The following is a 17,139-nucleotide window of genomic DNA, read 5'->3' on the forward strand; positions in this document are numbered from 1 at the left end:
AAAACTCGAACAAAGAGTCGCCTTTTAAAAAAAGTTTAAGCCCCGATCCTAGTTATTCTCCTTTTTTGAAAACTTCCCAAATGTAACTTATTCTATGTAATTTCTGTATTTTCCTCCCATTCAGAGTAACAACACCAGAAATTTGCGATTAACCCGCAGTCAACTCGTGTCTCGCAAGCGAGGAAAACATCCAATTAGCACCTCATTTAGGGCATTCAAGAACGCTGTTCAAATTTACAGATTATTACCCTATTATGGAACTGATGCTTATAGGTGGAAATTGGAGGCAGATTTTTTTTTGCTCCGACTAAATTTGAGGGTGGGATTTTGAGTGGAGCAACTATTTTCAATTTTAGTAGTGTCTTCACCAAATTCTGGAGCAGTCCTATTCGAACTCCAACCACGACAACTAGGCGCTCCTTGGATACATCTCTAAGAGTTGGTAGAAGCAGGCCCTACTCAACTGTAGAAAGTAATTATCCAACCTACTAGAACTCGAAATTTAGATCCAATTTCGTGAGGCTTCCATCGATACCGACGAGATAATGAATTTAGTAGGCGTGAAAGTAAATGATGGATCAGATTCACCAGGTCGACAGGACGAACAAGCACTTCTCAATGGAAATTGGCAACCACCAGTTCTGAATGGACCCTCGTCGATTCCGTCTCCTGGGACGTACTATGAACCATTGAAAGCTTCAGATGGCTCCTTGGTGAAGAGGTGAGTATAAAAACAGGACTTTTGGGTGTCGGATATTTCGGTGGTAATTTCTTTTGAGTGAACTGTTCGTAGTGCTAGAATTATGTCCTGATTGGTATTTGATTCAAAGAAAGAAGCAGCTTCAGGAGCACATATTTTGCGACGGTGATTTTGAAAAGTGAAGTGATTTTAGTGATGATTGTTGACATAGGCGGTGCAGGCTACCAAAAAGGCACGATCAAGGACTCGTTAACGTTCAATTTGCTGACCCAAATATTCTTCGTTCCCTTCGAATAGAGCACTGAGAGAAGGGAATACGGAAAAAAGTAGCTCAATCTTTTGTAAATTACTGATTTCCAACTGATCCTTCTTAAGATATCCGCTAATATCAGAGTTAACAGCACCCTCTGAGCTCACTTTTATCTCTCCATAAGCTACTCAAAAATGAGATCATCTACCTTAATGGCCAAGTAAGGTGAAGTAAAGTTTAGATTTCATGATAATTTGTTGAATTATTCATGGGGGCTAAAATCCGCAGGGCGGAGAATAGCAGTTCAACCACACCTACGAGTAATTGATGTCGATGGTTTGTAGACCATTTTTATGGCACTGCGATAAAACACTCTAATCAACTGGTCTATTAGCATAGAGCTCCTCTGGGGAGAATTCCATTGGGAGTTATTAGAATTTCTAATAAGGGGTGAATTGATGGGAATGAGTTGAGCAAGTCTAGACTTATTTATTTTGTGGTGTGAAGCTTCTATATGAGTTCACTTGTATACCAACAGAGGCGGACCATTTGTATACTTCAGCCAAAACCTAAAATTGTATTTCCAAATTCTACTTTGTACCTCTGCAATGATAGTTTGGAGTTGACTTTCATACCACCAACTGTTATTGTAAACCCAGAAAACAAATCTGTTCCTGGTGGTTAAGCAAGGCAGGTAGACAAATTGATAGACTTTCTAGCCATTCCCGGTTTTGAAAAACCAAAGACGGTTGCGCTAATTACTGACAAACTATAAAAGGACCTTGTCAATTAAGGTCTTTCCATGATTTTTCTGGAAACAGTATCCAAAGAGTTGTTCACAATGGCTACCCGGCCCATTTTCACCTGTGTTAGCTGAAGTCTACCTCCGAGCTTTTTTTGATTTTTATAGGTGATCTTATGACAATGCTGTGCCAGGTTATCAGATACAGAAAATCTCTCCATCTGTCCTTTAGTAGGTTTCATCGAACCACTGTGAAGTAGTCTTCCGCTTGCCAGTATGTTGCTTGTCTTGTACCACTCCTATTTTTTTTTTTTTTTTCTTTTTTATGGATGGAGGTGGAAATCTTAGAAAGACGCTGCTGCGCCAGGTTGCAGCAGTGTGTGGGATTCACACCCCCTAAAACCACTCCCACTCTTCCGCCCCTCCCCGCGGGACCACCGTGAAGTATTACTTCGCGGGGGAGGCTCTGGTTCGCTATACCTGCTCGTCCATGGCACGTCTCCGTCGCGCCGCCTTCTGAGCTCGATCCAACTCCAGGAGTTTTGTCTGCACCACGGCTACTGCCTCATTTACCGCCATCCAGTTTTCCTCCGACTTCAACATCTCTTCCACCAGGTTGGAGGGCTCGATGTCCGCCCCTAAGATGCTGTTCAACCTCCTTTTCTGCAGCAGAAATCTGGGACAATAGAACATAACGTGCTCCGGGTCCTCGAGTGTAGCACCGCATTCAGGACAGTTGGGAGACTCGTCCAACTCGAAACGATGCAAGTACTTCCTATAGCCACCGTGTCCCGTAAGGAACTGTGTCAGGTGGTAATTCAATTCTCCGTGCTTTCGGTTGACCCATTTCTCGATACACGGGATCAATGTATGGGTCCACCTGCCCTTGTCGGAGTTATCCATCCTTGTTGCCACTTGCCACACAACTCTCTCCTGATGGCTTTTCGGAAATCCGCATTCACCTCGGCTGGATTTGCCTTCCGTGTTTCGTAGAGCCAGTGTGCCCCGCTCGCTAGAAGATCTATAGGGATCATTCCTGCGATAACACATACTGCCTCCGTCGACGCCGTCCTAAATCCGCTGCACACCCTTAGCGCAATTGGCCGGTATGCCGAACATATCTTCCTCCGGTTGACAGCGTGGTTCAACGCTCCCGCCCAGAAAGGGGCCGCGTATAGCAGGATCGACCTCACCACTCCCGCGATGAGTAGCCTGCGACTATACTTCGGCCCTCCCACGTTAGGCATCATCCTTGCAAGGGATGAGCTGGCATTTGCTGCCTTCTCTCGCGCATAATCCAAGTGTCCCTTGAAACTCAGCTTGGCATCGATCATCACCCCCAGGTATTTGACAACCGATTTTGAGACGACCTCACGATTACCAACCAGGATTGTAACCGTGTTGTTCTTCCTACGGTTGGTAATGAGGACCGCCTCCGTCTTTTCGTCCGCCAGGTCCAGCTTGGCCATTCGTAACCATAACTTGATGGTATGAATGGCTTCATTTGCATAAAGCTCCACGTCCTCGGGATGCTTTGCAATTGCAACTACCGCCAAGTCGTCCGCAAAACCAATTAGCGTTGTCTCCTCCGGCACCCGAAGGCCAAGCACTCCGTCGTACATTATGTTCCACAGCAGCGGTTCCAGTACAGAACCTTGAGGCACACCTGCTGTCACAATGTACTCCTTCCGCCCGTCGTCCGTCTCGTACCAGAGAATTCTGTCCGAAAAGTAACTCTCGATGAGCCGAGCCAAGTAGCTAGGGACACCCAGTTTGGCCAAAGCGCCCTTAATCCAGCCCCAGTTGGCTGAGTCAAAAACATTTTTGACGTCCAGCGTCACCAGAGCACAGCATTTGCCCATGGCCATTGCATTTCGAGCCAATTCCACGACCTTTGCTACTGCATCGACCGTAGAACGGGCTCGCCGAAACCCATACTGCCGCTCTGAAAGACCACCCGCAAGCTCGATGAACGGGAGCAGCCTGTTGTATATCACCCTCTCCAACATCTTCCCCATGGTGTCTAAGAGACAAATAGGGCGATATGAAGAGGGCACGCCGGGTGGTTTTCGGGGCTTCGGTAGCAAGACCAGCTTCTGCCTCTTCCACTGGGCGGGAAACACTCCTTTCGCCATGCACGATTCGAATGTGCTTGCGAACCACCTTGGTCTGGCCTTGACCGCCACCTTCAGAGCCCTGTTCGGAATTCCGTCCAATCCCGGAGCCTTGCTGTCCCCAATACGTCTGCAGATTTCCCAAAATTCCTCTTCGGTAACATCAAGGATCGAGAAGACGTCCTGCTGAGCTGCCAGTTGGGGTTCTCTTTCATCCTGCTCCTGCTGCGGGAAAAGAGTTGCAATTATTTGCAACAAGAGCCGTGGGCATGTCACCTGAGGTGATTTTCGCCCGCGGATCTTCTTCATTACAACTTGGTAGGCTGTACCCCACGGATTCGTATTAGCCTCCATGCAGAGCTTCTGGTAGCATTCCCGCTTGCTTCTCCGAATGGCTTTCTTAAGGTTGCTTCGCAGATCCCTGTATTCCTCCTCACGCTCCTGGTGCTCCGGCCTTCCCCTTGTCCTGTGGGAAAGTCTCCTCGCTCGGAGACAAGAGGATCTCAAGGCAGTGATCTCCGTGTTCCACGAGTAGCTTGGCCTCTTGCCGTGGTGCAAACGTCGTCGTGGCATCGTAGCGTCGCATGCTTCGGTTACACGCTGAGACAGCTGTGTGGCCCTTTCCACCGCTGTTCCATCCGGATCGTGGGCTCCCTCCAATGTGGCCAGAAATGTCTCCTCGTCGAAAGCTCCGATAGACCAGCAAACCGCCTTAGCCTTTCCACCTCCAGAACGTCGTTGACTGCTTCCCCGGTTCCCAATGCCGAGGAAGATGGCCTGGTGGTCACTGTGGGTGTAGTGCTCACTCACTTGCCAAGCCATCCCCCTCACCAGTGAAGTGCTAACAAATGTCAGGTCAACGATCGAACCCGACCCTCTTCCTCGAAAGGTGGGCACGCATCCAACGTTGGCCAGCACGATGTCCAGCTCCGCAAATGACTCCAACAGAATTTGACCTTTGGTGTTCGTCGATCGGCTTCCTCACTCCAGGGCCCACGTATTGAAATCGCCCGCAATGATTTTAGGGCTGCGGCCTCTAGCATCCAACACCAGACTGTCTAACATCTCCTCATATTGTGCTAAGGTTGCACTAGGAGGAGCGTAGCAGCTGTAAATATGGACACCGTTGACCTTCGTCCTTATAAAACCGGCTGTCGGGGGGGCTATGATTTCTTGAATGGCCTGTCTTCCGCACGCCCAGATTGCGGCGTTGCCAGACGCCGTGGTTTCTGTATGGCTCGCAAATAACCGCGACATCGACATTCGACTCTCGAATGGTTTGTGAGAGCAGGTCCTGAGCTGCCTCACAATGATTGAGATTGATTTGTATCAATCTCATTTGCCTGTGGGGTTCAGCTCCCTCCTATATACCGGACATCTGCTGCTTCCCGCAATATGCCTACCGTCCACGCCCTCTTTCCCACTACATAACATACACCGTGGATCTCCGGTGCAATCTTTGATGAGGTGGCCCTCTTCCCCACACTTCCTGCAACTCCTCGACCTATCATGCTGGCTAGTGCTTGCCGCCGCAAAATGACCGAAATCGAGGCATCTGAAGCATCTCTTTAGAGAGATTTGCTCCCTGAGCCTGCACACGACCCAACCTACTCTTACCTTGCCCGCGGTAATTAACTTAATAGCTGATTCCGCCGGCAAACTAATAATAGCGGTCTGTGTGCCACCATATGCCTTCTTCATCCTTCTTATGGCACTCTGGTCTATATCACCAAGGTTGAACTGTTGTTTCAGCGCAGCACAGATGTCCTCCCGTGAGGTGACTTCATCTAGGTCCTTGCATTCAACCACTATCTCCTGTTTCCGAGCTCTTACCTCAGCTTCCTCTCCAAGTACACTTTCCACCTTCCCGCGGAAGTTATCGGCCAACTTGTCGGCGGATTTACTTAACTCCAGCATCAGATCCTCTCTCTGTGTTCGCCTGATACGGCTCACACTATCCCCCAAATCCTTCAATTTCGGGTCTGACTTCACCTTTCGGAGGATGTCGGCATAGGACATATTTCCCTTCTTGGAAATAATTATTATTTCTGGGCGGAGCTTCTTTTTGTCCTTTTTCCTCTTGTTTCTCACCTTAGTCCATTGTTCGGGCCTCCGGGCGTTGGTTTCTTCCACTTTTGTAGGTGTTGTTGCTGCAATCGTGAGATTAACGACTTTCGCGGGTACTCTCGCCGGCTCCGCCTTCTTTGGTGAAGAGGCTTTTTTCTTCTTCGGGACTTGCTGTGGTCCAAGAGGCTCGCTGGTACCGTCTCTAGCCCGTTTTCCTGTCTTCCCGCCTGCTTTATCACGGGGAGGCGTCACCTGCGTTTCCCTTGTGACCTTGCCAACTGACGCTTGGGAATTCTTTTCTTCGAGTGCCTTGATATAAGACAATTTAATGCCTCTTATCAAGGCTCGAATATTTTGGTGGATATTCCGCCTCTCCTTGATGAACTCGCACAGTTCATTTATTCGTTCCCCGAGTGTAACGAACGCCATTCCGGTATGTTCCCGTTTGCTTTCGCGCCTTGCGCCACAAGGAATGATCTCGATTAAGGGACTATTCGTATTTCTTTCAGAGTTCCGCGATGAATCTCGACTACCAAAAAGAACCATTGTTCTCGGTGGTGATCTCCCAAGCTTCGAACTCCTCCTAAAGGGATCCGGTGTGGACCTAATTTCCACTCCACCATTATCTCTTGTAGCATTAGATGCCACAGTAGCCAAGTTTCACACTACTGAGGCACTGCGGTCGTTGGATATCGACGGCCGGGAGCCCGCTTGCTCACTCCCAAAAACCGCCGGCACTGGGTTTCCGAAGCCCTGCACCGTAAAAAAACTACTTTTCTCCTCTTCCATATTTGGTTTAAATTCTGGGTGTCCTTCCCATAGCCAATTTTTATCCACGGGTGGGCGTTTACTTCCCACCTACCCAGCCTGCGCATAAGCATGCCCATACACGCACATCTCCGGATGCGTGCATGTGCACGCCCATGACATATTCGCCGAGCATTCCCTTATCCGCACGAAGGGACGCGCCTGATGGGAGATCTGGCAACTCCACACAGGCCTGTACCACTCGTATCGTGGCATTTATTGTGGCTCACTCCTGCCTCCTCTTCATTCATTTCGAACTAAGTAACAAGGGACACTCACACTGAAGTGCCCTTAATTCTGTGGAAATTGCTCGAATTAAAACCTCCTCTGATATTTAGTGGCATTCAGGTGCAGGATATACGGGAGGCTACCACATCCAATCCTAGGATTACAATCTTTGCTACTACATCCGTTATAAAACGAGCACGTTGCATTGTAAGGTCACTAGCTAAGCTGGAAAATTGGATTTGACCTTCGTAGCCAGGATGAGAACTCTGTTCTATTCTATACCTCTGTTGGTAAGTAAAAGTATTGGGGTGGCATCCCCTTGAGCCTTGGAATACTGTCTTATTACGGCTAGTGTCGCGAAGTAAAACATTTTGGAATTCAGTGATGCAGGTGTGTGGGCATCGCTTATAAAACCTGCTAGTATTTCAAAGCATTTGTGACCAGGGTCACCTGACTTTGAGCAGAAGGGGAGAAGCTTCATCATCATCAACGACGCAACAATTGGTATCCGGTCTAGGCTTCCCTTAGTAAAGAACTCCAGACATCCCGATTTTGAGCCGAGGTCCACTAATTCGATATACCTCAAAGCTGTCTGGCATCCTGACCTATGCCATAGCTCCATCTTAGACAGGGTCTGCCTTGTCTTCTTTTTCTACTATAGATGTTGCCCTTATGGACTTTCCGGGCTGGCTCATCCATACAAATTAGGTGACCCGCCACCGCAACCTGTTGAGCCGGTTTTTATCTACAACCAGACGGTCGTGGTATCGCTCATAGATTTCTTTATAGAGGCTACGGAATAGTCCATCCTCATGTAGGGGGCCAAAAATTCTTCGAAGGATTCTTCTCCCGGACGCCTCGAAGAGTTCGCAGATTTCCTTGTTAAGAACCCAGGTCTACGAGGAATACTTAACGGCTTGGAAGATCATTGTCTTGTACAGTAAGAGCTTTGACCTTATGGTGAGACGTTTCAAGTGAAACAGTTTTGGAAGCTAAAATAGGCTCTCTACTGACACATCAGATGCGTTGTAGCAGAGACGTAGGCATTCGAATTCCTTCTTGCGCCGATATTACCAAGAATTTCGTAGTAAAAACCTAGTAGGGATGAAGTTTGTGTTTGTGGTTTTGATCACGTAAATTAACTTTTCTCTTAGAAAAAATATTTCGCTGAATCGTAAAAGTAAGCTGGTAAACTTAGGACCTGGATTGTCCAAAGCCTTTCATTGCTAAATGCAGTTCAGGGGTGGCTCGCTAAAGGTGACAGTGTGATCGTGATGGGTGATCTGAACATCAAGATGGCCTTTGAAATGTGCCTCTGCTTGCTTGGACAAGTGATTTGGAGGGCGAAGGTTTTGGCGACCGTAACGGAAATAGTGAAAGGTTCGCGGCTTTTTGAAATTTCCACCGCTTTGTTATACTTCGAACATTGTTTAAGTAGAAAGTCTGCTTTTCGATCAGTTGAGTTTCAACTGGCGGACACTATATGAATAATTAAATCGACCACTTCGCTTCCTTGTTTTTGGACAGACGTGTCTCTGGCGACGGAGTCCGTTGTTTCTTTTTATCCTTTTTCGCCTTCTTTTTTTGGGCCTTGGAGACTACTTCGATAAAGTCTCCTTCAGGCACGTCGTCCTCTTTCAGCTTTTTCCCCAGTTCACTTTGCAGAGGGCTATCTGCAGTCCGTTTGACGCAAGCAGCATTCTCAGCGGGGAGTGCGACTGTTTCTGCTCTACAATCGTCTTCCGCTGCTCTCCACGTGCGTCTATAAAAGGAAATGCAGTCCAGTAGTTCCTCCACTTCCATCAGCCCGTTTTTGACGCCTTTGCTGACGTTTCTCTGAAGGAACGTTGCCGACCGCATACGTTTCACCACTGCTGCGCAATTTCTGATGAGCCTTTTCTCTTCGGCTCTAGCGAGGACGGTCGAATGTACTTCCATTCGATTTGTGTCCAAATCCATCTGCTCAGGACTAGCGTTTCTCACTGAGCTTACTTCCAGATCAGGGGCACTGCAAGGTAATGGAGTTGCCATCTCCGCACGATCAGTCGCGCCACTTGATGAGGCTTCCTCTTTATTTGGGGGCCCCGGTGTCTCATCGGGTATGTCAGCCCCCGTTGCCTCTTTCGCTGTTCGCTGCGGTGAACAGCGCATTTTTGTGATGCACCCAAACGCACCCAGCTCTTCCTCCTAGTCTGTTGTTTCGTCGTTTTTTTTTATGAGTTTCTGAATATTCTCCATGAAAAAGTAACCAGCGCATTGTGTGCAAGGGAGCGGGCCGCAATAGTCAAGAACGGGTATACCCTCGGGGACACAGCTCCTACCCCAGTTCCCTGAGGCCTGACCTACGCTTAGCTGATCCCGGAATTCACGGACGGATCAGCGCTCGCTCGGGGCAACGCGGTCTACTAACACCGGTTCAATGCACACTTTCCGACCAGGGTCCCGAAGGGGCTGGCTCCTGATACACGTCGCAACTACCACCTTGGCAGAGCTACGCTCACATCACCCTGTCGAGGCCGACAGAGAGTTGTCGACGGCTCCGGAGACTCCCAGTGTGTCCCGACGTGTACGGGTCATTCGCGGTTCGCTCTTCACCGAGAAGCTTTCCCGTGGCTACTACCTAGGACGCAGGTATGCTGCCAGCTAGGGGGCAGAACTACTTACTCGGGCACCTCGGGGACGTCACACCCCGTATCGCAAGCGACCCGTTAAAAGTCGCTAACGACCCCTGAGGGGATCATCAGTATCTTTAGGAGTTGTCTCCTGGATACGCATATCAAGAAAGGTGCTGACGTTTGCTTACATGTTGCGTCTCCCGTTTCCTGCAAGTTTAGGGAGCTGTGACATATCAAGTTCAACAATTCCGGACGGCAGAAATACTGAGTAACCCGTCTGAGACTGTCGATGAGCATTGCGCTGCCAAAAAATGCTCTTATCTCGGCTGTTACATGTCCCGGCCACGTCCCGACGGGGCGTCATAATATCTGACTGACTGAGAAATTGTGGAGGCGGATCGATGAACGGAAGGAAATGAAGGCACTGTTGACTCCTGTCAGTGATGATGGGTGTGACGCAGCGAAAGATGCCGCTGAATGCAATGATTTCAAAAGTTTATACCGCATCATGAAAAAGCATGCATGCGGTCGCAAATCTTTCGATGGTTCTGAGAATGATATCAACCGTCGACTTTTCGTCCACCATGACAAACAACTGAAGAGGTGGAAAGAACACTTCACCACACTTTAGAATCTGAAGCTTTTCCCAGAAGAAGGGGATTATCGTCAAGATTCCAAAGAAGGGGAACCAATCTGAGTGTGAGAATTGGGGGGATATCTGGGTGCTTCCTGCCATCGTAAAGATAATAGCTAAACTATTCCAGGAATGCTTCAAAGATCATCTTGAAAGCTTCATCGACAGAGCCATGTTGGTTTCCGCCCCGGATACTCTTGTATTGATCACATCAACACCCTACGGATCATTTTGGAGCAACGTGCGCAGTTTATATCTTCGTTACACCTGCTCTTCATCGATTTCGAGACAGCTTTCGATAGCGTGATCAGAGAACATCTCCCGAGTATTCTGCGCAGTGGGAGCTTTCGGAGAAACTAATAGCCATTATCAGAGCGACATATGATGGCGCAAATTATTATGTGCTTCACCGAAGTAAAATTTCAGAGGATTTCGTGGTCCAAAGTGGAGTCCGCCAGGGCTGCATCCTTTTATCGATATTAATTCTTCTTATTATTGGTGGCCTTCTTTATGCTGCCTTGTTCGGAAGACGTGGAGAAATTGAATGGACTATGACGTCTTTCCTCAAACATCACGGCTTCGGTGATGCCATCTGTTTGCTCTCTCACAAATGGCTCTGAATTTGGAGAGAGAGGAAAGTTGAATTGGGCTGAAGATAAATACCAACAAAATCAAGGTTCTCAGTTTGATGGGTCATCGCACTCTCCCTATCTGCATTAATGGGAAGAACATTGAAGCTATTGATCAATTTGTATATCTAGGAAGCGCGGTTTCTGAGGAGGGTTGTGACAGCACTAGATCTGCTTTCACTACCTTGTCTAAAATCTGTGTTGTTATATGGAACTAGCCCATGGAAAGTCAACTTCGCTGATGCAGTGGAATCCCGTCTCCCAAGGGCACTTGCCGCAGAACAGTAGAGAAGGAGTGCAGGGTTCTTGGCAAATCCTGAGGGGAGCTGAATGAGGATGAAGAACAAAGTGAGAAACTTCGAAAATTACTCCGGTGATGCAGGATCTCGACTGATAAGCATTGGGGTCCTTTATCGAGCATGTTCATTTGATGTACACATGGGGCCGAGGTCAAAAGTTGGATGGCTACTAGTCACATGTGGCTAGTAGCGGCTAGGCATTACCGTGACGGTGATAACAATGCCGTTCTCGACACCCGAGGTTATTAATCATCTTTGTGAATGAATCCAAGACTTCAACTCCTCCCCTCCCCCCCCCCCCAAAGCTTTTTATCGTGATTGGATGCTGGATACTAGTCGCATCAACTGTGCATGAATAAACACTTCAAGGCCTGGATCCACGCTGGAATGTTGTTCCTTGGATTAAAATTAAGGTTAGGAACCTGGAAACCTCAATAACGCGTTTAATGGGAACTCCTTAGATTACCATTTAGAAAAAATCGGCATGGCGAGCTCGTCTACCCGGGGTTTTAAAAGGCAGATGAGGCAGTTATGCATTGTATATTCTGTTACTAGGTTTCCGCAGGTCTCGGAAGAGGGGGGAAAGGTTTTCTTTAACAAAAAATCTTCATACTATCTGTCTTCGGATGATACTATCAGATTCGCTAAAATTTGCCGGTATCGCAGGCAGGAAGACTTCCGGAGGTAATACAATGGACTTACTATATAAGGCCCAAGTGGTCCCTCAGTCGATGTACTATTCTATGGCTAGGTAGGTTACTTTACACTTTGATAACTAAGCGAATGTAACAATGACTACAACAAGCACTGAACAAGGAAGCATCTAACCGAGGAAATGTTGACATATGCCAACTCAAATATGCGTTTATCCACCCTGTATCCGTCGATTTTTTTTCTGAACAAATCTGAGCCCTTAATCATTTAAAATTTATTAAATGCTCATTTGTTAAATTTTGTGAATATTTTAGGAACCGAACACTACGGCCTGGTAGCTACAAGCGTTACCGCAAACGAGCTATTTTCAAAAATGGGGACTGCAATGTTACTCAAGCGAAGCTAGGTGGACACCGACTAAGATTCCTTCAGGATCCTTTCACAACACTGGTCGACTTACAATGGCGCTGGACTCTGCTCATCTTCACACTAAGTTTCTTCCTGTCGTGGTTGGGATTCGCTGTCATTTGGTGGTTGATCGCTATAACTCATTTGGATCTGGAAGAAGCCCATTTACCTGCACTACAAGGTAAGTTACGCACTAATATCAACAAATGCGAGTTGATGGATTTATTTTTGAATTTATAGCCGACTCTGGTTGGACCCCATGTGTCCTGAACATTAAGGATTTCACTTCATGCTTCCTATACTCCATTGAAACACAAACGACAATAGGTTACGGTGTCCGGACAGTGACGGAGGAATGTCCGGAAGCGATTTTCATGGTGTGTTTCCAATCTATATTTGGCATGATGCAAACAGCCTTCATGGTTGGTTTTGTGTTTGCGAAAATGACCCGAGCCAAGCAGCGCACGCAAACCCTTCTCTTCTCCCGTCGGGCAGTTGTATGCCAAAGGGATGCCGATCTTTATTTAATGTTCCGAGTCGGTGACATGCGGAAGAGCCACATAATCGGAGCTAATATTCGTGCTCAACTTATCAGACCAAAGACAACAAAGGAGGGTGAAGTGGCCACTATCCATCAGACGGAGTTGGAAGTTGGTACTGATGACTGTGGCTCAGATTTGCTGTTTATTTGGCCAATGATCGTAACACATAAAATCGATGAAAACTCGCCCTTCTACAACATGACCGCATACGACTTCTATTATGATAAATTCGAAATTGTGGTGATTCTGGAAGGCACAGTTGAATCGACAGGACAAAGTACTCAGGCCAGGTCGAGCTATTTGAGTAACGAGATCCTGTGGGGCCATCGTTTTGATCCGGTTGTAAGTTACAATAAGGATAAGCAAGCATATGAAATAGATTATTCGAGATTTAATGAAACCACAATGGTAGACACACCTCTATGCAGTGCGAAGGAACTGGAGTGTTTCAAAGGAAGCATAGGTACTCCAGGTAAGTCGACTTTTCAATTCATTTAAGATAGCATGGAAACTGATCTTGGTATCAATCACTCTTTCAGAGGAAACAACATTTGCTGTTCGGCAACAATCGTTCGCTCCATCTGAATCTTAGATTAAATTAGGAGGCGTAGACGTTTCACTTTCTATTCATTATTAAAGGATATGAAAAATCCTGCAAATCAACTCCTGGAGCTAATTAGTAAAGCCTAGGTTACTTAGATGCAGAGCTTGATAAAAAGATTAAAATTTAAGCAGGCGTAGAGCAAAAACGAAGCTGACTAAATCCTGTTGATGCTAAGTAAGTTAGTTCTAAGAAATCGTTATGTAACACGAGCCGTTTCGATGTGATAATGTTGTCGAATAATCCACCACGAAATAATTATTTATTATAAGAAAAAATTGGTATTTGATTTATCAAACCCTCCTCTGCTTCCTCAGTATCGGTTGTGCATGGACGTGCATGTGCATTTGGAAGAATTGCAAAGATTTAACTGTTTAGTTTGTAGCGGGGTTGATAGAAAGGCCCTGCAGCTCCCCCACGACTTCCTGAGACGTTCGCGCTCCTCCTGCACTGTTCTGCGCCAAGAGCTTTTAGAGCGACCCACTCGTCGGCAGCTTGGGAGAGTGAGTTCCACTACATGATGTTGCCCGCAATTTAACTGTCGTTCATCCTTAATATGTGACCTATCCACTGTCACTTCTACCTTCTGATCACAGTGGGTATGAGTGGCCGGCCTGTGCGTCGACTAAGTTCTCCGTTTGAAATAGTATCAGCCCAACGTTCTTCGATGATACAAGGCAGACCGGTATTGACGTAGGCTTGAAGGTCTCCATAAAAGGGTGTTCAAAATGTTCATCTCTCTATGTTCGTTTCCCTATTAATTAAATGATGTCTTTAGAATAGAAGAGCGTTTGGCATTTCTTACGCTCTGAGGTGACTAGTAGTAGGTTCCCCATGGTTTGCTACACAGTATTATTCGTATGAAATTTTTCTGGTACCACCACCAAAGCTTTTCTTCCCTAATTACTCCTTTCAAACTATTTTCATCTTGAAATAATTATTTAATATTTTTTGTTTTGTTGAACTAAGATTGCAAGAATAGCATACCTAACTGTTGGGTTTTCCAGTGACTTCTGATAAATTGAGCAACACTGACCAAGCTGGAGGGAAGTAAAGTCTGGAAAACTGCTCCCCTTTTCGACTCTTTGCAGACTTTCGAGATGGGAATGCATTTTCAGGGTTAAGGTTATGAAAAGTTTAATTAAGCTTGAACTTATTTCGATAGTTGATCTTGAATTGCCTCTCACAAGGTTAGACTGTGGGTTGCACTGCAATGGTATATAGCAGTAAGGTTTACCCTCCAAAGAGATTTCACGGTATCTGTTGAACAATGCGCGGCACTTGAATCATTTTTCACATTAGAAAATCGGTTGATCTGAAGACCAGAATGGACGGCTCCCTTGGGTCTCATGCGGTTGGCCCCAGCATGTGAGATAAATGTTATTGTGAGTTGGAAGAATGGGGTACAATCTCGCTATAATCTTAAGGGGTCATACCGTCTGAAGGCCTTTTTTCCGCTATTTTTGGAAATTTTGTTGAAGAACTGAATAAAGATACAAACGCGGATTGTTCGCCACATATTTATTAAGAGTTTTCCCAGCCATGCGGAGTACATCACGGTTCGCAAACTAGGATTAGAAAAAAATGTCGAAAGTTAAAATTTTGGTGCCTTGTTAAACTTGTTTTTTTTTTTATAAATTTTGGTGGTTTTCGCGGCTTCTTTAATGTAGGAAAAAAAATCAATTTCTTGGACTATACACATGTGATGACCCCCTTAAAAACTTTCGCTTGATCTGGTCATTCAATGAGATATAAGACTCGCCTTTTTATAGTGTAAAGTTCGTTAATTTTGTCAATGAGAATAAATAATAAAATCTGCAGGAGCTCCCAACTCTCCTCCTTTTATTTTTCTCACCAGTTCTCCCGGATGGTGTTACTTCCCAGAGGGTCTGCACTGATTCCAATCTGGAGTTGGTGAAAGTAACATTTAAGTTTTCAAAGAGAGTCCAACTTGGCCGACTCACCCTTTTTAGGGACTCTGGATAGCCTTTAAGCCCCTCTTTCGTCTTTAGTTCCTCACAGTACGTTCTAAATATCATTATTGCTTCTGGCAAGTGACTAACCTTAACATGTCCTATTTGCGTAATCAACCTAAAGCTGAAGAAGTACGCGAACATTTCAGAAATATGATTCATCACAGACGCGACTCCGAAAAGCGTTGGAGAATCACCATAGTCCTGTAGGTGCCAAAACAGGAATGTGAAAATCAAACCAATTCTGAAACCCATAAACCATGCCACGAACAAGAAGGATGCGCACTTAAGATCCTTAAAGTGTTTCAAAACTGTCACCCACTCTGGCATCTCCCTCGTTGTTTGAGGCTGTGGTGGCGGAGTATCCATTTGAACACTTAACAAACCTCTTATAGCCACGCTGTGGGTTCTGAAAGTTTTAGCACTCTTCTTTCATATTATTTCTACCAGCACGATTCAAAAGTCACCTGGTCGACTTCCTGAGTTTTTGCAGTTCGAGGTTCCTCCAAGGAACGGTTTTACCGCGTTGGCTTCGGGGAATGAGGCAAGACATAACACACAGTATGCGATTCTGAGTTTTAAATTTATCTTCTTCGAGACCTTTGTCGCCTAGGGAGCTGCACTTGATTGTCCTCATACATGAAAAGTAGCATCCCATCACGCTGAGCATCCGTTTGTTTTCCAGTTAACATCTTCACCACTACTAAGGTAGGATTTACTCTGTAGTCCCTTTGCCAGTGCGATAACCCATACGAGGGTTCTGTCAGTGTATGAATTTTCCTCCACGCGCAGCTCTTGTATGAGTTGAAGACCATCATTGTTCTTTGCTCTTAAAATGGAGATGATGCTCTAGAGTTTCCTGGTATGATTGAATTTTAATCTATCTAGGAAAACTAGCACCATATGGAGACAGTACCTAACCACCTTCGGACTCTTTTGGTCCAGTTCGAATACTAAACTGAACCCGTCCACAACTCAAAGCCGGGATTACCTGCTGAAGCCACTTTAAGGCAACCCCATCAGTGCACTTCAAATGGAGGAGTCCATCGCGGAAACCTTGATTGTTGAATTTTGGCTTCGTTTCGGGTTCCACCATTTTTTCCACAGGCATTCCCCACAGAAATTCTCTCTCTGACATTTTGCCATCCTTGGAGGAAACTCCCATGGTAGCGGTTAGAAATGTAGCTTGCGCACATGTCTTCTTCCTTCTAGCCCGTATTTCTATGGTAGCGACCAACATCGTTGAAATCTCTCTTGCTGATTTGACGCGGGTCCTAATCCCCACGGGGCACAATAAAGCGTTACCAACCACAGATGTGTTGGTCCCAGGCTTTTTGGCGCATTACCGCTGACATAGGATTAGGGTATGTCCAGTGTGGGTCTCACTGGGGTGACCACTTAGTCTCCACTTTTGGACGAAGATTCCGCTTCTCTGGTGTCCTGGCCTATCCCATCGTTTCGTCTGAAGCTGTCTCTGCCATAGATTGCAATAGAGATGATTTATAATATTTTTCCCGGTAGATCCCTATGTATATTTGTTTCGTCGTCGCAACATTAATGACTACTCTTCTGTAGAGCTGCCCCTTACAAGCTTTGAAGTGTCCTTTTTCGTCTGTTTATTAATTAGTACAATTAAATTCAGTTTACTCTCTGTCTGTCATATGCGCTCAAAGCCAGCCATAAAATTTGGTATAGAAATTAGAACGGTGGACCCCCTCATATTCCACTTGTTAGGTGTTAGGTGTTAGTTTCGATATTGGTTTGAAGGTTGAGAGGAGTGCGGGGGTTCGAAAAAGACTCACATAACCTATCCAACCGAAAAATCGGAAAAAATGGTCAATACACTTGGGTTCTAGGCGTCAAAATGCTCTTCAAA

General features: G+C 46.2%; 1 protein-coding gene across 1 annotated transcript; it reads left to right on the plus strand.

The window, feature by feature from the left end:
- The first annotated feature begins 358 nt into the window (after nt 1-358).
- On the plus strand, nt 359-13,561 carry LOC119659994 (G protein-activated inward rectifier potassium channel 3-like). Its single transcript, XM_038068369.1, has 4 exons — nt 359-721; nt 12,054-12,328; nt 12,388-13,161; nt 13,229-13,561. Exons 1-4 carry the CDS (start codon nt 546-548, stop codon nt 13,279-13,281), a joined length of 1,278 nt encoding a protein of 425 aa, XP_037924297.1. The 5' UTR covers nt 359-545; the 3' UTR covers nt 13,282-13,561.
- Nucleotides 13,562-17,139: the final 3,578 nt, after the last annotated feature.

The sequence above is a fragment of the Hermetia illucens genome, chromosome 6 (genome assembly GCF_905115235.1).
Source record: "Hermetia illucens chromosome 6, iHerIll2.2.curated.20191125, whole genome shotgun sequence".
Taxonomy (NCBI): Eukaryota; Metazoa; Arthropoda; class Insecta; order Diptera; family Stratiomyidae; genus Hermetia; species Hermetia illucens.

Bases quoted from the DNA above. Each gene is read 5' to 3' on its own strand.
- LOC119659994 (XM_038068369.1), top strand. From the start codon at position 546: ATGAATTTAGTAGGCGTGAAAGTAAATGATGGATCAGATTCACCAGGT. The intron at 722-12,053 runs GTGAGTATAAAA...TGAATATTTTAG, and splicing joins GATGGCTCCTTGGTGAAGAG to GAACCGAACACTACGGCCTG. The intron at 13,162-13,228 runs GTAAGTCGACTT...TCACTCTTTCAG, and splicing joins AGGAAGCATAGGTACTCCAG to AGGAAACAACATTTGCTGTT.